Source organism: Brachyhypopomus gauderio, chromosome 17, assembly GCF_052324685.1.
Source record: "Brachyhypopomus gauderio isolate BG-103 chromosome 17, BGAUD_0.2, whole genome shotgun sequence".
NCBI lineage: Eukaryota > Metazoa > Chordata > Actinopteri > Gymnotiformes > Hypopomidae > Brachyhypopomus > Brachyhypopomus gauderio.
Genome location: NC_135227.1, coordinates 1,881,955 through 1,903,568, shown reverse-complemented (window position 1 = coordinate 1,903,568; position 21,614 = coordinate 1,881,955). Strand labels below are relative to the sequence as shown.

Below are 21,614 nucleotides of genomic sequence, written 5' to 3'. Positions count from 1 at the left end.
ATGCTTCAAAAAACGTGTGAAGTTTAAATGTTATCAGATTTCGTCTCAATGGCTTACTGTAATATTTTTTTCAATTTCGATACTTTGGTTATATTCCTGCTGGATAGTTGAGAGTGTTAATGAGGGATTTGTGAGGCGATAGCTTCTCCAAAACAGCTGAGGGAAAGTTCACTAACTACGGTCTCGTTACGTCACACAGAAATCTGTAGTTTTTTTCGGACAGAAAGCCAGACTGTACTCTGATCAGCCAAAAACCTGTCAGGAGCGATTTCATTCCCTTTTCAACCACACAAAGGCTTACGCAGGTCTGAGAAACGAGAGGAGCGTCACCACAACGCTTCTCCAATCCGAAATGGAAACCTTAAGAGGCGCTTTGTGAGTTTGTTCATTTTTAGATGCTCAATTTGCCTTGGTTTTGTTCTTAACACCAGTAACGGAATTCCTGTTAGAGCACACACTGACTCATCTAGCCTGATTAGGTAAATTAGGACATACTCACATCTATCATTTAGCATGGTCCACGAGTAGGATCGGAGCGCACTGCTAACGCAGGAGCGTTTAGCTAATGAAAGGCTGAAGCAACCGTGAGATAGCTTTATTTTACGGATTGTAGTATATTTTAGAAAGAATTGTATTAATGTAGACGTGGTCCAATATATATATTGCACGTTTGAAATATTGTAGCGGATTACTGTTCGATAACCGTAGCAGTTTTCTTTAAAGGCTCTTTCCAGACCTTCTGTCTACCTAACTGCTGGAGAGTGCTCAATAAAGACAAATAACATTTGACATTTCCGTGGCCCTGATAGAATTATGTGGAGTATTTGTTGAGGGATCAGAGAAAATGATGAGCTGTAATGTTACCTTGGTGACAGCATTGTTATCGCTGGTGGATAAGAGTGAGTGAGAGAGGAGAAGCATACTCCTGCCGGTTTGGCCGGACCAGAGAAAGGAATCTCTCTCTCTCTCTCTCTCTCTCTCACACACACACACACTCACACACACACACACACACACACACATTGGTGGAAGGAAGCTTTCTCGGATCACTTTCTCATCTCAGAGTGAGCAAATCTGATAAGATGCACAAAATTTTGTAAGATTATAAAAATCTTTCGCATATGTTACACTGTTAGCTTGTTAACAGCCAGTGCACGACTGTGGTGTCTGATTATAGCACCTGGTGTGCGTCTGGTGTGTGTGTGTGTGTGTGTGTGTGTGTGTGTGTGTGTGTGTGTGTGTGTGTTGGGGGAGTACGTTTTTTTCTTTATAGTGCATAGTGACAGCATTGCATGCTAGCAGCCTGCTTCCTGTGGTTGGCCCTGGAGGAGGGAGGGTGTGGGTATGTGGTGAGAGAGGGAGTGAGTTTGAACTGCACACATTTTTTACAGGGCTGGGCTTTCTCTCCTGCTGTCAGTGTGATTCAGGCCTGCGCCGGACCTATGACACATTAAACTAATGCTCCTCACCAGCCTGCCTCCCATATTCTCCAGCACGCTCACGTTCCCCTCTGCTCCTGCCCCCCCCTGCTCCTGCCCCCCCCCCCCCCCCCCCCCCCCCCCCTGCTCCTGCCCCCCCCGGCCTTTGGACAGCTCACAATTGCCTTATTTACCTGCTTATTAATAGCAAGAGTTGATTACACATTTAGAGAATTGTACTTTGGTATGGAGTGCCTTTTTTGTTTATAGTCTGTAAACTAGAGATCTACCTGTAAACTAGAGATCTGTCTGTAAACTAGAGATATACCTGTAAACTATAGATCTGTCTGTAAATGAGAGATCTGCCTGTAAACTAGAGATATGTCTGTAAACTAGAGATCTGTCTGTAAACTAGAGATCTGCCTGTAAACTATAGATCTGTCTGTAAATGAGAGATCTGCCTGTAAACTAGAGATCTGCCTGTAAACTATAGATCTGTCTGTAAATGAGAGATCTGCCTGTAAACTAGAGATCTGTCTGTAAACTAGAGATCTGTCTGTAAACTAGAGATCTGCCTGTAAACTAGAGATCTGCCTGTAAACTATAGATCTGTCTGTAAATGAGAGATCTGCCTGTAAACTAGAGATCTGTCTGTAAACTAGAGATCTACCTGTAAACTATAGATCTGTCTGTAAATGCGAGATCTGTCTGTAAACTAGAGATCTGTCTGTAAACTAGAGATCTGTCTGGGGTGGAGAGACGACACTACCGCCTCCCCATTCTTATCTCACTTTTGCTTTTCTGCTGCTGCAAGTTCCCAGGATGTGCACACACACACACACACACACACACACACACACACACACACACACACACACACACAGAGTGAAGTCAGTGTGTCTTACAGATGCATCCAGAAACACGCTGTGAGATGCGTGTACACACATGTGAAGGGTCATGCGTGTGTGTGCCGGTGTGTGTGTGTGTGTGTGTGTGCAGGTGCATGTCTTCATGTCCATCCGTGTTTACTTGCACCCTGTGTCCTGTCTCTGAATCTGTCTAGAACTGTGTAGTACTGTGTAGTACTGTGTTGTACTTTGTCATCATGTGTCCTGCTTATCTTTACTCTATATCAGAAGGCAAAGGACACTTAAATTGAAGATGACAAAATAAATATAAAGCATCATTCAAATTACATGTTGGAAAGGCAAACATTTATGGTGTAAACAGGCCATTTTATAGTACAGTATACAGATTAAACCAATAACTGCAGTTGTTAAGTATGTGTGGCTCTGGGTATATTTACTTCCATAGATGAAGTGCTAATTTAATGCGCAGATGGCCTGACTTTGCCTGGAGGGGTCCGTACTCCCTGTATCTGTGAGTGTATGCTGGATTAGTGCTCTGAAACCTGCATAGGCCCTTATTCACAGAATAACCCCGAGACATCTGACACAAAAAGCAGATTTTACTGCAGATTACCACATAATAAAAATCATAATAACAATTTATATTGATATAAATGATAATATTGAATTGTTATAATATTGGTAGAATTGAATAAGTGCGTGTTTAAGATATTGCTCAAGGTTCCTGCTGTTGTGTCTACATAGTCACGTTATTTATATATAACGTGTAATTCACGTTACCTGAACACCCCCTAACACACTTGGTTATCATATTTTCAGGGCTGTGCGCATAGGTTGACATTACAAATCTGTCCGCGTTTATAATTTGGACCACAGACAAATTGCAGACGGATGCGCAGCCTGCTTGCAATTTATCATCTAAAATTAGGGACGAGGCGTGTCCCCTGGGAGGAGCAAACATGGCTACCTGCGCTTCTCGCTTCCTCTCCGTTTCCCTGTCTCTGTCTCACTGTCGTGTTTCTCTCTTAGTGCTCGTGGATCGTACGTGTCTGGGATGTGACTGATGCCCGGGGTTAACCCCCCCCCCCCCCCCAACCACTACCACCCCACAATGTGAGGGGTGACAAGTGCATTGTGGGAACACGGGTCAGGGACCGGTTGTCCCACCTTCCGCCGTGTTTCTGCCGGAGGAGCGTCCCTGGTGTTGGGGCTCCTCCGGACGCAGGCGTCTCGCTCGGTTGTCCGTGTCCTGGTGCCTCTCAGATTTATGCGAGCGTCAAAGTCCCCCACCTGCTCGACGGCCGCAGAGCTCAACGGTGTTGCTATGGAATTTTTCTCTCTTTTTTCGATTTTCTTTTTCTGTTGTTTTTTTGGGTTTTTTTTTTTTTTTTTTCGAGCAAACCAGGCAGCGTAGCGGAGGCACGCGAACGCAGGAGCGCTGACAGGAAGCCGAGGAGTGCAAAGTGCCATTGTTGGTCTAGATTTTATGATTAGTATGGCACAAGGATACGCTGTCACACGTAACATCAACAGTGCTGTCGGTCGGCGGGTCCTGAGAGGACTTTTTTCGGCACTGTGATAAAGCTTCTCCGGCGGGCCGCCGTCTACAAAGGCCCGCTTGTGGCTGAGTGCTGAGAGATGTGGGCTGGTATTTCAAAATGGAGGCCCGTGAAGACTGAGGGGGTGTCCGGTGCTCCTGTGGTTTTGACCCCCCCCAACCCCCTCGTTCAGTGTTTATCTAGGTGACAGCAGTTGCCCTGAGATCTGCACAGTCTCACGCGCCTGCGGCCGGGCAAATACCTCTGGTGGCCGTGTCTACCCCTCCCCCACCCTCTCACTTTCTCCTTTCCTTTGCTACTTCTGGTCTCCTCTCGCGTTCCCTCATCTCTCTTCAATCTTTCTTCCTCTCTCTCTCTCCCTCTCTCTCTCTCCCTCTCTCCCCCTCTGTCTACCGCGGGCCCCCCCTCCTTCTCTCCCCCTCTCGCGAGTGCTGGCTTGTGTATTAATAACACTGCCGTGTGCTGGGTCCTGGCTCCCACATATGGATGTTTATCAGGATCTGGCCCAGTGCAGGATCCAGCACGCCGGAGGGCCACGCCGTGCGTGTGGCCGGCAGGATGATTAAGTGGGGAGTCCCATTTTATCCTCCACTCTCGGAGTTTAGAGCGACTGTCATGGGACAGAGGTGAATTGTAAAACTGGCCTTAGCTTTCGCTCCCCGCGTTTTAACAAGCTGCTGAATTACTGAATCTTGTATGACCTGCTTCTGAACCTTGGGAGGGGGGAGGATTACGATTAGATCTCGTGTTTCATATAATTTGTGTTTTATTTCAGTTTTGCCTGCTACTTTGTTCCAGTCGCATTTGTGTGTGTGTGTGTGTGTGTGTGTGTGTGTGTGTGTGTGTGTGTGTGTGTGTGTGTGGTAAAATCTGGGCAAGTACGGCTTCTGCTAAGACCCTGCTGGGGAAATAGTTTGAAGAGCTGGCAGTGCCCGCTCACGCTCTTGTGTTTCTGCCCCTCCCCCGCAGCCGACTCCGAGCATGTGGATCCGGGCATGCCCATGGCCGAGCTCTCCCCTCCCCCGCACGCCCTGCTGGAGCAAGGCCTGGTCCCGCCCCTGCCGCCCGGCCTGGGGGACCACGACCTGCTCACCTGCGGGCAGTGCCAGGAGACCTTCCCCCTGGGCGACATCCTGCTCTTCATCGAGCACAAGAAGAAACAGTGCCCGGGCCTGGCGGCCGGCCACGGCTGTTACGACAAGGCGTCGGAGCGTCGGAGTCCATCGCCGCCGCGCGCCGAGCTGAGGAAAGCGGCCGAGCCGGTTGAAATCGGAATCCAGGTGACCCCCGAGGAAGAGGACGAGAGGCTGCTCACGCCTCCCAAAGGAATTTGCCCCAAGCAGGAGAGTGGCCTGGCAGGTAGGTCTCGCCCCCTCTCCACGCCTCCTCTCCACCCTAACACCCCCCCACCCCCCACCCCCCCTCCGCTCCGCCTGTGGCTTGAATGTGTCCGGGTGTTTGGAGGGGCACGTTAAGCCCTCTGACGGGACGCTCATTGCCATTGCCACGAACACACACACACACACACACACACACACACACACACACACACACACACACACACACACACAAACAGGGCCCGAGCCGCGCTTTCAAACAAAGGGAGACATGCTCGTTTCACTCTGCAGGACTCTTGGCGTCCTGTGGTGATTGTGATACTGCTCATCTTCGAGCCTCCAGAGAGATTGTTTTTCCTTCAGCTGATTTCATTAGGGGAGCCTGTGCCGTGTGGAGTGAAACATCACATTACTGACTCAAAGCCCCCCGAACCCCCTGAAGGACTCTGGGAGTTGAAACAAATTGTGCAAAACGTGACAGAGAATTCACCCCTACTTTCATGGAGAAATCCAGCTTGAGTCTTCTGCTTAAAAGGTGAAAAGCTCATTAAAATTCAAATACTGAAAACGAGAGGGAGAGAGAGAGAGAGAGAGGGAGAGAGAGAGAGGGAGAGAGAGAGAGGGAGGAAAGGAGAGTGACAGAGAGAGAGGGGGGGGGGAAGAGAGCAGGATGAAAAGCTGGATTGCTATTGAACGGAGCTAAAGAGGGAGTTTAGTCTGGTCCAGCTGCAGGGGAGAACTCACACTCTCTCAGTTATCTTGCGAAACAGTGCCATCAAGCTTCTCACAAAGCAGCCAGAGGGATCTTGGGAAATGGGTCTCATAAAATAATATTCTGGGTTGGACAAAGCGAGCAGGGGGAGAGCGGGTGGAGGGGCTTCACCACACCAGTTCCGGTTCTAATAGCGTAGTTTGTTTTTTGTTTTAAGCTCCACGTTTGTGTGCTCTTTGCTCTACGAAGGTTTCCTGCAGCATGGAGGATAGTTTCTGCTGTGGCACCATGATACGTCACCCACCAAAATTCCCTTATTAATCAGAGGCTGAATTAGTCGCAGCTCTGGGTTGCTCGCGGCCATGTGCTCACCTGGACGCTTTCGCGACGACACACAAAGCCGCCGTTGGCGTCAGGCGCGAAACACGATGCAAAGATTCATTGAAAACAGTTTCACATTTCAAAGTGCTCCAGTACACTGTGCTGGCGTGTTAGCAGCATGTTAGTAAGGACGGGATACGCGTTGCTCCGGTTCCCCCACAACACGTGTGTGAGCAGCGAGCCGGTGGTATCTCTTCGGCTTTTGTTTTTAACATTAATAAATATGCTAATGTGTTCTTTTTTAACCAATGCATTTATTTTTACATTTTTTGTGTATTTTTTGTGCTGCTAAACCTACGACTGGTTTAGAATTTTCCCTTGCATTACTGGAAGTATGAAAATATATTTAATACAATATTCACATATCACAAATCTATTTTTACAGGCATTCCAAGTCATTCAATCTTTCTCCATTTTAAATTACTTTCATAATAAGCCAAATTCCATTTTAAACTGCTTTCTTAATAAGCTCCGGTTCAAAGTGGATAATTTTTAATCTTATTTAAACTTCAGCATTTGAATAATGGGTTATTGAAATGAAAGATGAACATTTGCCTTCCTAAATCATATTGCGGTTACTATGAGTAAATTTTACCCCCTTCATTAGTTCAGGTTTGGAGAGGGAGAAAACTCGCAGGCTGAGAGAATGAAGGCAAAGATGAAACGTCCTCCGAAATGATTAAGGTCCTTGAATGTCAACCTGGGCACACAGCTAAACATGTGCAGGTTGCCTTGTATTCATAATTGCCTCCCAGCAGGTTAAAGTATTCTTTTATGCTAAACCTTTCCGTTCCCATTTGTTCCCCGCACGAAATAGAAAATGACACGCTGAAAAACACCACCTACCCCCACCCACCCCAAAATAGCGGCGGTGTTCGTACTCTCAAAGCACTGATCTTTTTTTCATGATTTTTTTTTTTGTTTTTTCTCTCTCTCTTTAATATATCCATCTGTCAGCTTCAAATGAGGAGAAAGTGTGTGTGTGTGTGTGTGTGTGTGTGTGTGTGTGTGTGTGTGCTTGCGAGAGAGTTTAAGCAGGACGAGGGTGTATCAGGGTTGCAGCCGTTCTACAGCAGCAAGACGCTAATTTTGAGCGGAGGAGTATTAGCATCTGCAGAGCTCTGTGAACTTGCGGACCTGGGCGTGTTCTCTCCTTCATTGCAGTTTGATCCTTTCTCCTCCTGTCTGGCCCTGGCAGTGTTTTGACAGGCCTTAACCTCCGCCGCTTCATTCACACACACACCATACCGCACCGCATCGCACCTCCACCCGCCCCTGCGCCTTTCGTGTGACAGCGTGAGCAGGAAGGGGAGGGGACGCGTTTCTGACCTCATTTCCTGTCCGGAATCGCTAATGTGTAGCTTTAAATGATCATCTGGGCTGGCACAGAATTGCTAAACACATGTAATGGTATGCGTAATGATAATTAAACAAACGTGATGCTGATATTCCATAACCAGGAAAAAAATATTGAAAAAAAAAATGTAAAGTACAGCAATTACTGTAACCCCCTTTCAGGGATAATTTCCCTAGCACTTTGTGAAAAGTCAATGTTATCTGTAAGAATATGGGGCAGTCATTGAAGGGGACCCACTTGAGGTTTGAATCCAATATTTCTCACCTAAATAATCAGCAGGACACAGACTTTCTCACCACCACCCTCAACTGCCTCTTAGCTGTCTTAAGTTTCAGCGGAATTTAATTATATTTAATAGCCCTAATTAAATAAAATATGACATTCCGCATAGCCAGAGGACCTGCTGCTGGGGACGAAGGGGAAAAAGCTGTGAGTGTGTGTGTGTGTGTGTGTGTGTGTGTGTGTGTGCGCAAGTGGTGTGTGTCTGAGGGAGATCGTCTTAAGCAGCCCAGCCAAGTTAAAGCACTGCTGAGATACTCATAACTCAGACAGCAGAGATGGTTTGGATACCACAGTACCACTAGATGGCTAGTACCACAGTGTTTAAAGAGCAATAGGAAGCACTTAAATATCTCTCTAGTTCACATGTGCATGCATGCATGAGTGTAGGAGATGCTCTAAGATGTATTATTCCACTGTAGATCAGACTGGTCATGGACAAATATACAATGCAATTCGAGGTATTGTACAGTTATTCATACTGGTAAATGTATTTTGTGTTGAAAGTAGATTTGTTTTTTTTTAGAATATATGGATGTAAACTTTAAACAGTGAAAATATACTGTGCCCTTCACAAGTAATGGTACCTTTGGCAAATGTGAGTAGCACAGCCTAGAGAAAAAAAGAATATATATATTTACTTAATTTTCATCAGATTGACCTTGCGCTGAAAGTCTTCTAAGGCAGGTTGAGGCACAGACAAGGCTGTAATGGCCACTGGGTGTGCAGTGCTGGGTCTGTGATGTGTCACTGGTTTTCTCCCAAAGGCCCTGGGAAGCTTGTTGTATGGATGTAGCATGATGGGCACCATGAAATACCAGGAGACGTCAGATCGGAATCTGGCATGAGACAGAGACTCTGGGATATGGACAAGTCTCCCACCAGGACAGTGATCCAAAGCAGTGATCCAAACACACACACAACACACACTCACACACACACACTTCACTGACCACAGCATTGAGCTTTAGCAGCGACCATCTCCCTGCTTTGATTTAAACCCCGTAGTAACACCCTGGGTGAGGTGTAGGAGCGTAAGGTCCTAGAGGGGTTTGGCATGGAGGCCTAGATCCCTCCAGGGTTCCTCAGCTCAACCAGCTTTTCCAGGGACCCTTCCGAGTTTTTATATAGGCACAATGGGGACACAAAGCGAGGGTGTCGAAGTGGTAAACGCCGCAGTGCCAATAACTGTGAATTTGATAAAAATGTTGAAAGTTTTTTTGTTCTTGAATAACTTTCACCTCACGGAAAGGTTAGGTGCTCTCACAGTTTCAGCAAAAGATCAAGGAGATTAACAACAATGACGTTTTTTCCACAACTGCCTACCCCCCCCCCCCCCCCCCCCCCCCTCCTTTTTATGCTCATTTTTACGAATGGTGCAAAAATAACTGCTGGGCACTGTATTGAGATCTTGTGTATCTTTCATAGATAAAGACTCAAATCACGTTCGCGTGCGACTGCACAGACACGCCGTTATGTTGTGGCTGGCTGTAGAGCGTTGGGTGTATTAAGGGCTTCGGTTGATGCTGCACACTCACGAGCACCAAAGCTAAAACAAAGTGTTTTTAAAACGCAAAACATAAGCGAGGTCCGTTCACCGCCTTCCCCGACATAGAGTAACTCCATTGTGCGAGTCGAGACTTTGAAGTGGCATGCAGAAAGCACAGGGGATTACGTTGTACGCAGAGCCAAGCTGTTGTCGGCCGCTGAGGAAATGTAGCTTCGCTATTCGTGTTTTAGCGTCGTGAAACAGTGCCCATTGCAAATTTCCTCCAGTACTTTTTCCTGAGGTCAAAGTGGGCGCTGCCTATAACTTCAACCAAACACTCAAGTGGCTTAATCATGTCATGGAGTGGCACTACGCCCTCGTCTGGTTTACAATGGCATCGCACGAGTGAAGTGCTTTGCAACAAGCGGAAGAAGTCTCTAGAAGAATGACCTCGATTGGGTTCACTCTTGCTAATTCGAGGGCCGAATGTGTGTCACATGCTTTTGCTTGAAAAGCTGCTGTTAATTTTAAGGAAACAGCATAAAACAAAGAGTCATTCATTTCTGCACGGAAGCTCGGGGCCTCACATGGATGCTAACTGATGTGCCAGACGGCTAGAAAGTGGCAGCGTGTCCACTGGTCGAAAACGCTGGAAACAAAATCATCACAGCCGAACAAAAAGCTTCAGCAGTAAAGTGTGCTGCCCCCTTCTTCATAGACACACCCTGTCACCTGAGAAACAGCAGTGGACCTAGCAGTGACACCAGTGGAACCGTAGTTGAGATGGGGCCTTGTTCCTGTCAGTCCTACAGTGTTCTTTCACCCCCCCACCCCCCCAAGAGCTCACCCCAGCTTGCCTGACTCAGAGCTTTACACGTCTTACATGTGCAATGACAGGGGGCAGTTTTTCTGACCCTTGGCTCGCCAGATCGCTGTGGTGAATATTTCATGAGCCATGCTATATTTATAAAGATATTTACCTCAAACACGCTCCCGTTTCCCACAGCTCCTCTCTGAGGACTCCCGCATGCACCCCGTCACCGGAGGATCCAGGGTCTCGGCCCACACCAGGGCCCCAGGGCACCCTGGAGACGATCGCTATCAGCGCTAATAAACCCCCAGGAGCTAAACCCTGCTTCACCCATGCAACCAGCCCCACTTTTTATCATTCATTTCTTTCATCAGTTTTATTTTTAAAAAGTAGGCCGAAAGAAATCACTTCAGGATTGATTGTATGCGCGACTCTAAGACCGTTTTATCGTGTAAGCAGTATGTCTAGGCTGTGGTTCCCGGTGCCTTTGCACAGTTTAAAAAGTGTTGACTTCAGTGAAATGGAGATGGCATTGGCGGCTCAACTTCCTGTTTCCCAGTCGTGTTCTGCTACCTGTGTTTTGAGTTGCTGCCCAGGAAATTTTGTGTCACTGGAATCTCCACCATGCTGTGTGTGTGTGTGTGTGTGTGTGTGTGTGTGTGTGTGTGTGTGTGTGTGTGTGTGTGTGTGTGTGGTGTGAGTGAGTGAGTGAGTGAGAGACAGAGTGTGGGTGGGTGTGTGTGTGTGTGTGTGTGTGTGTCTTATTCTGACCTGTGTGCTACATCTAAGTGAGTTCATGATCCACATCTGTTGACAGAATTCACACCGATTCTGTTGCACTGGGGAAGAGTCTGTGCCAACTAGGTAGTGGTTACCATGGTGTCTGTGCTTCAGAAACATGGTAGACACAGAGACATTTATGAGCACTTGTGAGAAACATGGTAGACACAGAGACATTTATGAGCACTTGTGAGAAACATGGTAGACACAGACATTTATGAGCACTTGTGAGTTGTTCAAAACATGCCATTTGGCCTAAACGTGCACAGCACAAAAAAGAAACATTATTTTTTATGGCGTATGCTTTTGTGTGTACGCTTTCTATTTTTCCACCCATGTTCAGTTAATTTTCCTTAATTACATCAAAATATATAATATATGTGTGACATATGCTGCCCTATAAGTAGTCTGCAGTAGTTAATATTGTGAAATACACTTATTAAACTGACAGTACTTTGAAAACAGTTGAAAGTAAACATTCACAGACATACACCCATGAACACACATGCTGGAACTAATACACAGACACAAACACAGATATTTTCCCCTTCTTTTACAGCCCAGAACACTGCGGGTACATTTCTTCCCCCAGATTCATCATGTTTGCTAAGAGGACTTTTCATTAAATAACGATGCAACACAGGCAGAGAGATATTGAAAACACGCTTCCGCCTTTTTCCAATTAATATGTATAAACGTTGGTGGGGTGCACAGCCTGGTGCTGAACCTCGGGACAGGATCAGTGTGCAGGGATGATGCACTGAGGTGAATGTGCATCTCGCCTAATGTACCCCATTATTATTCCTGCTGGTCATCTTCATCATCGTCATCATCTTCATCGCCTTCATTGTCTTGGTTTGTTTTTTTTGAGCTGCCAATTTCTGAAGTGGTAATTGCCCACTTTGTCTACTTATCCATTTTCCTCTCTCTCTCTCTCTCTCTCTCTCTCTCTCTCTCACCAGTCTATCACTTTCTCTATCTTTGCTGTTCATTCATTCATTCTCTCTTTTATTTTTCCTTTGCTGAAACCTTTTGGCTAGGTTCTGACACAGGCCTCCTTTTTTAATTACAATTTATTTGCGTTACAAATAAAATGTCGGCGGCGATGAAATCCCGATGCGTAGTTAACGGAGCTGTCCGAGTGCCAGGGTGGCTTGTCCCTCTGCCCAAACAAACATGTGTGAAGAGGTTTCGCCCGTGCTGCCTCTCCGCACATGATCTCACCCCAGAGCCCCGCTAGCCCCGACGAAACCTGAAACCGAGCCTGGCCGCTTCTCTTCTTTAGCACATTTCATTTAGCTTCAGTCTGCTTGAAGTTCAACAGCCAGCATTTCCACATGTGTTGTATCTTGCCCAGTCCTCGTTCTAAGCCTGTGAAAATCATGTAAACATAGCAGAGGGGTTGTTTTAAGTGACGTGTCTGCTAATCGGCGTTTGATTGCCCAGCCTGGGCTCTCCTGCCTGTGCTAAGACATTCTCCTGCAGAGATTAGATGGCCCTGCACCTTGCTACAGAACTCCCCTTTGGTAAAGGAGACTTTAATTTCTCCCTCCTGTGTGCTTAATCCGCACTACTCTAAAATTCAGCAAAGCGCTACCTTTACTCCGGGCTTCAAATGCTTTCCAAAGCCTCCCTCTTGGGCTGAGTCCAGCAGCAAAAAGAAGAGCGAGAGAGAGAGAGAGAGAGAGAGAGAGAGAGAGAGAGAGAGAGAGAGAGAGAGAGAGAGAGAGAGAGAGAGAGAGAGAGAGAGAGAGAGAGAGAGAGAGAGAGAGAAGGAGAGAGAGAGCAAAACAGCCATTAATAGAGCGTAAAAAAGCAAAAGCCGCATCTATGTACTTCTTAGCATCTTCAAATCCTTTTCAAATTTTTGCTTCGTTGCTTTTTTCAGTTAATCACTTTGCATGCACTCATTTAAATATTAAAATTTTCTTTAATCATCAAAGGCAGGGAGCCTCATGCATATTCATATTTTCAACCCCCTCCCCCCCCCACTTTCCCCAGAATTACAGGTTCATTACCTCGATCCAAAGCCAAACAGTCATTACCAAGAGCCAGCTTTTTAATTGCTGATGCCTGGCCATCATCGCTTTACCGCTCAGATTTAAAGTTCCATAAGAAAATAAAAACGAGGATATTTTAAAGTTTAAAATTACTTAACATTCTTGTTGTATATTCTTTGTGCTATGGAAGAATCACACAGACTGAGAGAGAGAGAGAGAGAGAGAGAGAGAGAAACCTGTTCTCTGGCTGGAGCTCTGAATATTTGTCAAGAGGCTTGACGAAAGTTGCATTTGCATAATGACTTTGTAGTTCTGCATTAATAAAATTTGCATATGAAGCCGTGTTAATTACTCCTGATCAGGCTTTTTTGCATTCATGCATGGTAATTTTCTGAGACTTGCGAGAATTGATGTCCTGGCGTCAGGGCTGTGATTGGTGGCGGTGGTGGTGGCGGCTGCTGAGGTGGGGGTGTGTGTGTGTGTGTGTGTGTGTGGGTGTGTGTGTGTGTTGGGGAGGGGGTCGTAAGGAGAGAGAGGAAGGGTTGGGATGTGGCTGGGAGAAAGAAGATGGCACACTGGTGCGTTTGCGAGACTTTTTCTATCGCATCGCTTGCTCAGTGTTTGCTCAAATAGCCTCTGTAATTGGCGTAAGAAAAGGGAGAGGTATGTGAAAAGAGTTCCGTGTAACGAAACATCACAAAGCACCCGGAGTAAAATACCCTCTCAATTGCAGACAGGCATTTCAAATCCATTGTTTGCTTTATTTAATTCTAAACAAGGTGGCTGTCCTCAGCAACGCGAACAGCCATTTGCAGGATTTGAATGAGGGATCTTTTCAGCACAGCTAGACTCTCCTCCTCTTTTCTGCTCCTTTTCTTCTTCTTCTCCTCCTCCTCCCTCTTCTGGAAGCGATAGAGCAGTTCGCCTTTTCTTCTTCTTCCCTTATACGTACCGTACGTTTTTGTGCCATCGTTTTGCACTTTTTACTAATGCAAGGAGCCTTTTATGTATGTGTCTTTTGAAAGCACACGTCGACTTCATGACTCTGTGTTTTATGTTTTTAAAGAGTCTAGAGGAACTTGCCTTAAAGCCTTAATTCTAGCAGGTCCGTTTCTACACCTTTAACTGACGGAGACACCCCCCCCCCCCCCACCCCGTTAAGACCCTGCTGAGTTCAAGCATTCGCCTATGGAATTTTGGTCCCTTACTTGTGGTTTGGCAAAGGCATCACAAGGCACTCTGTGCGCGTGTGTGTGTGTCCTCCTGATTGTGTGCCTAAAGCAAGATGTGTATATACGTGTGTGTGTGTGTGTGTGTGTGTGTGTGTGTGTCTGTGTGTGTTCCTTTTTCTTTTTTCATAAACTGGTGGTCTCCTCGTCATTTTGGTATAACGACAGAATTAAACACAGAACTTTTACCAGCGTGAAGATTCTGGGGCCAGTTCCAAAACAAAGAGATCTTTTCGAGCACACAGACGCTTAGCACATGAGCACTAGAGTGGGGGGTGTGGGGGTGTGAGGGGGTTAGGGTGAGGGGGTGTGGGGGTGTGAGGGGGTTAGGGTGAGGGGGTGGAGGGGGGTGGTATTGGGGTTGGGTGAGGGGGGTGGAGAGGGGTGGTATTGGGGTTGGGTGGAGGGGGGTGGTATTGGGGTTGGGTGAGCGGGTGGAGGGGGGTGGTATTGGGGTTGGGTGAGCGGGTGGAGGGGGGTGGTATTGGGGTTGGGTGAGGGGGTGGAGAGGGGTGGTATTGGGGTTCGGTGGGAGGGGGGTAGTATTGGGGTTGGGTAAGCGGGTGGAGGGGGGTGGTATTGGGGTTGTGGTGGGTGAGGAGGTGGTATTGGGGTTGGTTGAGGGGTTGGAGGGGGTAGTATTGGGGTTCGGTGGAGGGGGGTAGTATTGGGGTTGGGTGAGCGGGTGGAGGGGGGTGGTATTGGGGTTCGGTGGAGGGGGGTAGTATTGGGGTTGGGTGGAGGGGGGTAGTATTGGGGTTGGGTGAGCGGGTGGAGGGGGGTTGTATTGGGGTTGGGTGAGCGGGTGGAGGGGGGTTGTATTGGGGTTGGGTGAGCGGGTGGAGGGGGGTTGTATTGGGGTTGGGTGAGCGGGTGGAGGGGGGTAGTATTGGGGTTGGGTGAGCGGGTGGAGGGGGGTGGTATTGGGGTTCGGTGGAGGGGGGTAGTATTGGGGTTGGGTGGAGGGGGGGTAGTATTGGGGTTGGGTGAGCGGGTGGAGGGGGGTTGTATTGGGGTTGGGTGAGCAGGTGGAGGGGGGTTGTATTGGGGTTGGGTGAGCGGGTGGAGGGGGGTAGTATTGGGGTTGGGTGAGCGGGTGGAGGGGGGTGGTATTGGGGTTCGGTGGAGGGGGGTAGTATTGGGGTTGGGTGGAGGGGGGTAGTATTGGGGTTCGGTGAGTGGGTGGAGGGGGTAGTATTGGGGTTGGGTGAGCGGGTGGAGGGGGGTTGTATTGGGGTTGGGTGAGCGGGTGGAGGGGGGTTGTATTGGGGTTGGGTGAGCGGGTGGAGGGGGGTTGTATTGAGGTTGGGTGAGCGGGTGGAGGGGGGTTGTATTGGGGTTGGGTGAGCGGGTGGAGGGGGGTTGTATTGAGGTTGGGTGAGCGGGTGGAGGGGGGTTGTATTGGGGTTGGGTGAGCGGGTGGAGGGGGGTTGTATTGGGGTTGGGTGAGCGGGTGGAGGGGGGTTGGGGGTTGTATTGGGGTTGGGTGAGCGGGTGGAGGGGGGTTGTATTGGGGTTGGGTGAGCGGGTGGAGGGGGGTTGTATTGGGGTTGGGTGAGCGGGTGGAGGGGGGTGGTATTGGGGTTGGGTGAGCGGGTGGAGGGCGGTAGTATTGGGGTTGGGTGAGCGGGTGGAGGGGGGTTGTATGGACTTACAGGTCTGGCTCTGCTTCAGCTAGGCTGCTTTTAAATGCTGACATGTGTGTCATCAGTGTTGTGATAATTGCAGTGAAAAGCGCACACCACCTTTAAACCTTTAAGGACGATCTAATCGCGTCTAATCTGTCAGCCAATTCACGTCGCGTCCCCTGGAAGAGGCGATAGCGGGGCAGATGTGCGGGGCAGACACACGAGGCCTGTGGGGTGTGGACACACACACACACACACACACACACACACACACACACACACACACACACACATGCACATGCCGACTGTTTTCTTTGGGCCATGAGGGGGAAAGTGTGTTCAGCAATGGCCTCTGGATTAAAGGAGAACCCTCAGTCTCTCTCAGTTGTGGATTTGTGAAGGGGAGATGACAATACGTCATGGTGGTGGGCACGCGAATAACAGAAGTGGAGTTCCTGTGTCTGTAGATCCTTGAGAATTATCTAATGGAGCTTATTCTGGGGGTTCCTCATGAATGATGAGGGTTACTGTGTTTTGAATGCAAGAATTATTAGTTTGCTGTGTAACGCTGCAGGCCACAGGTGTTCTTGACAAATTCACATTTCAATAAACGCTTTATTAAATGATATCGTCAACGTAATTTCCTAAATAGATATCTGTTAGTGAATAAATACTTTTTGGCCTGGTTACATGTAGCCTGTGTTATGTTGTATGCAAGTGGATAGGTTCAAGGTGCAAAATGCCTGTTTACCATGAAACTGAATTTGTTAAGAAGCAACGAGGGGTTGATGCGATCCACGTGAAGCAGCGAGCGGTTGATTTGGCCCACGTGAAGCTGCAAAGGGTTGACGTGGCCCACGTTCAGCAGTGAGGGGTTGACGTGGCCCACGTTCAGCAGTGAGGGGTTGATTTGGCCCACGTGAAGCAGTGGGGGTTGATTTGGCCCACGTGAAGCAGTGGGGGTTGACATGGCCCATTTGAAGCAGATGAGGGTTGACGTGGCTCACGTGAAGCAGTGAGGGGATGATGCAGCACACGCGATACCGCGAGGGTTCGACGTGGTCCAAGTGAAGCAGTTAGGAGATGACGTGGCCCGCCGTAAAGCGCTGAGGGGTTGACACGCAGCCCATCCCGGTGTTTTCTGCCATGACAATGTCTCGGGCCCTCCCCACCGTACGCAAGGGGGCCTGTCCGCCACTGCCACTTCTGCCACTGTGCCCCCCACTCCCCTAGCCCTCCACTCTCCTACCCACCCCCTCCCTCCCCCCGTCACCATCGACAGCTGAGCTCGGCGGTGACGCGTTCGGCCCCGATTCACCCAAGGTAACTCGCTGCTTTCGAATCCTCTTAAGGTTCACGAATCGAAACCACTTCTCCAGAAATGACACGGTGGGTCTTTCTGTTTTTATTTTCTTTCTGTTCCTTTCTTTTTTAATTTCTTTTTTTAGGCCTGCCAGACGTCTGCCGTCCCAATGCTCCCAGCCCGTCTCTTTCCCCGCGCGGGTTTTCGCCTGTCGTTACTGTAGCTGCATCGGCCCGACGCTGTTTGTTTTGCGAGATGGCCTCACGAGCTTGGAGATTTGAATTTGTAAGGCGCGTGGGGGGGGGGTTGGGGGGGGGGGCAGGAGGTGGGAGACGTGTTGTAAGCCCCTTTGGCAGAGCCCTGAGCAGACCCAAACGCCGGCCCTCTGTAGCGTTAGCTAAAGCCGCTTTGGCGAGAGTGGATCGGTGGCGCAGACAATGGCGCTCGTGTAGAAGGCAGTGGACAGGATGGGATTACCAGGTTAGCGCAGGTTCGTGGGTTCCTGGCCACCGCTCCCCGCGCTCTCCCGGGCTGCCTGGGCTCCCTGACACGTCGCGGCTGACGGAATTAGTCCATCTCGCCCGCTTTAAATCCCAGCTGTCTAATGGAGCTCGAGCCCCGCGTGTGTGTCCCGGGGAAGGGCGTCGGTGTTCGCCCGCAGAAATCACCACTCAGCCTGGGCTAATTTTTCACTCTGTTAGCTGGGAGGATTAGCGGCCAGCGCTGGAATAATGCAAAGTTTGTGATGCCGGCGGGAAGGGGGAGGGCGAGGGGGTTTTTGACGCGGTTAGCCGATGAACTGAAGCCCAATTACAAGCGGCGGAGGTTTTGTTTGCCAGCGAGGGAGGTGGGGAGGGTAGCCGGGGGCGGCCGGGCGGAGGGGCGGAGGGGATCGTGCGCACCGGAGTATACCCGAGGGCGACACAGCCTGGCGAGGGCGTGTTGAGCCTCTTGTTTAGGGGGGTTTAAGGCCTCCCAATTTCACATGCTAACAGCTGCCACGCAGACCCCAGACACCCTGCCCACACCGAGACGTGACGCGAGACACTTAAAGCCGAAGTGCATGCAGCGATATTGATATTTGTACTCTGTGGTCATTGCTTCTCTCTCACTCTGTCTCCCTCCCTCTCTTCCCCCCCTCTCTCTCCCTCTCTCTCACCCTCTCCTTCTGTCCCCGTCTCTTGCTTTTGAAGCCCCCCTGGGCGCAGGGAGCAGTAGAATGCTGGGCCCGTGTGTATACAGCAGCTCTGTAATCACACTTCTCCTGCAGTAATTGCTCACGTCTGTGGACTTTGGAGAAAGCGCTTCATCAAAGTGCGAGCTGAAGAGGAGGGCGGCTGGCCCGGCAACCGCTCGATCACGCCGGGAGACGCTCTCCGCCGCTTTAACCCCTCCCCTCCCGCTCCGCCCGGGCCGGTCTGGTTCCGCCGGCTCCTCTCCAGCGAGAGGCTCAGATCGTTGTCAACCCCGTTCTCCGTCCCGTCAGGCTCCTGTTTTGCTTTCGCACACGCAGCATTTAATGTTCTTCCCATCACGGGACAATATGCCAGCGACTCGCCGGGTTATTTTTCTATTTATTGCAAATGCGGCGCTGGCCGCGCGACGGGCAATAAATCGCGAGTGTGTGTCTGCTTCCACTAAAAATCTGATTTCTCATCATGGGTTTAGACCCGCGTGTTTACCCCGAGCGCTGCTTTATCGAAGTGCCCACCAAACACCATCGAATTATTCACCCCGAAAAAAAAAGCCGTAATCACTGGAGCGCACTGGTCCTATTGATCTGCGCAACAAGGCCGTGTAGAGCAGCTTGGCTTAAGGAGTCCCCGCTGCCTTAAAATCAATCAGACTTTTATGATTAGCTTTTAGCCATTACATAAGAAATCTGTGGTGAAACCGACACACGTCTGATGATGGCATTCCGCCCCACAGAAGCGTGCCATGTCGCGGCCCGCTGGAAGGCTTCGACGGCGCTGTTCGTTTGATAGCTATTGGTCCTTTTAGCCATAAACAGTGCTGGAACTCAGCCAGATGGTACCCGGGGCTGTGACCGGAAACGAGGGTCACTTAATGCGCCGTTCCTGCGTTCCTCGAAGCAGCCCGGCGAGCCATGTCGCTGCATCCAGGGGCGTCAGGCTGCAGGACTCGGAGGAGGGAGGATGGAGTGAGTGGAGGTATTTTAAGATGCCCCCCCCTCCCATTGGATGGCGCGGTTGGCATGGGTAGAATGGCGAGGCGGGAGATGAAAGACCCGTGGGAGAAAATTGCAGGTTGGAGCAGCTTTTGTTCGATCGCACCTCTCCAGCCTTTAATTAGGCGCAAGTTTTCATTTCGGTCACGACAGCATCGGGGAGTTGGGGGGGGCAGTGGAGGATCAGACCCACCCGGGCGCGTGGTCCGGTTCTCTCCCCCTTGCCATTGTAGCGAGGTGGGTGGGGGTGGGCGGTCGCCGCTGCACGTGCGATCCGCGGGCCCTTCGTTCACCGAGCGGGACGCCATTCGGACTTGGGATTGGCCATCTGCCTGATTTGAAAGTGAGAGGTAGTGCGAGAAATTGAATTAAATGGAGGCCAGCGCATTGGGCCACTCTAATTGGGGTTGTAGCTCCCTCTCTCTATCTCTCTCTCTCTTTCTCTCTCCCACTCTCTCTCACACGGCCAGACGTCTGCTCTCCTCGGCCGGGCGACGGCCGGCATGGGGCAGCCGTGCTCTGCGCTTTGCCTAGAGCCCAGAGAATCGAGCCCAGAAATCTCACAAAAGTCAGAGGGCTCAAACAAGAGTCATTAAAGCTAATCAGTGAGGCTAAACGTCGGAGCTGAGCTCCATGATGCCCCTCGACCCTGTGCAAGGGATATGATGCCTGTCACAGAAACCAAGAGGCACTGGTTGAGTGGCAGTATTTATTTTCCCCATTCCACCTTCCGCCTGTATGGCAACACCATCAGAGTTATCAGTTATTGGAGTAATGCGAGCGTGCTAGAACCTCCCCCTGACTTCACCTCAGCCAACGTGCTTCTCAGCGGGACACGTGGAAGGACCCACCGTCCCTCGGGCCAAGCCAACGCTCCCGATCACTCCATTTCAAAGAGCGGGTGACCAGTGGAGTGGTGTGTAGTCGCCCTCAGTAGAGCAGGGCTCTCCTCTAGACGTTACTCCCCGTCCGCCAGGGATGCTGGGTGCTGGGCCCAGCTGCATCTCGTTATTCCATCCAGAAATGCATGTGTAATTAATTCGCGCCATGCAGACCTCCGTCGCACCACCCGCACCGCCCGCTTCCCCCTGTGTGTAAGACCATTGTGGCCCCAACTGCCCCCTCTCCTTCCATCCATCCTTGGGTAGGGGAGGGGGAGGTTTGGGGGGGGGGGGGGGTGTATCATGTCCGAGTCTGACGATGACCCCTGCCAGGGATCAATAACCCGCCACGCGCATGCAAGCGGAGCCCTTTAGAAGGGAGACGCTCGATGTCTGCCCGCCTCCGTTTAATTTCCGGCCGGCGCGGGTTAAAACAGAGCCAGCCGTCATCCCCTCGTCTGAAACAATGGCCTTTGTCTGTCGTCCTCTTCCCCGTTTTGTCTCGCCGATGCTCAGCCGCCTGTCGTCCTCTGCCAAGCTGCTCGGACAGATCCTGCAGACCAGCGGTGCCTGAGCGGCAGGCCTATCAGAGGGCCAGGACGGCGCTTTAACTCTCACTGACGTGAATCCGCTCAAACGACACGAGTAACTTTGCTCCTGTGACTTTCTGAAGACTCTTCTTCAGTCAGGCAGTGCCAGGAATCTCTCAGATGTCACAGGGGGTTTTTTCCACTAATTTTGCACTGCCCTCATTCACTCTCTCTCTCTCTCTCTCTCTCTCTCTCTCTCTCTATCTATCTATCTATCTCTCTCTCTCTGTCAGACAAACCTTCCTGCCTTCTCATTTGCTAGCGCCGTGAGCTTGACTTTGACCCGTGTGTAAAACGTAAAGCCCAACTTGACACGCATGAACACAAGTGTCACGCTGGCATGTTCCTGTCCTGTTGTTCGAGACACGTTTTAGCCTTATTAATGGTGGCGACGTAGCACCATTAATAATTAAATTCACCAACATATGCTGAGTGTCTCAGGATGCCTGTCAGCCCACCACACCCGGCCGCGTGACACGCGAACGTCCCTCTCCGTCCCTCCCCGCCCCCCCATCGTGGACAAAGCACTTCAGTGGTGGAAGCGTGAAGTCCTCCTCTCCGATTGGAGGGTGCGGGGTGGACGAGGGGTGAGGGTGGGGGTAGAGGGGACGGGGTTGGGAGGGTGGGATTGGTGGAAGAGCTCTGTTTCTTGCAAATGAAACCAGATTGGAGCGGTTATGGGAGACGGCCTGCTTCCAGTTAGACTGGAGACAGGCGAACTGTGTGAACGCCTTGACCCCCCCCCCCCCCCCCCCCCCCCCCCCCCCACCGTCGCCCGCTCCTGCGTTTACGGCTCCTGACAT

General features: G+C 50.1%; 1 protein-coding gene across 1 annotated transcript in view; it reads left to right on the top strand.

Moving 5' to 3' along the window:
* bcl11ba (BCL11 transcription factor B a) overlaps positions 1-21,614 on the top strand; it is a 49,433-nt gene that overhangs the window by 8,665 nt on the left and 19,154 nt on the right. Inside the window, 1 exon segment of the mRNA XM_076978485.1 lies at positions 4,816-5,209. Within this exon segment, the coding sequence (XP_076834600.1) occupies positions 4,816-5,209 (394 nt within the window).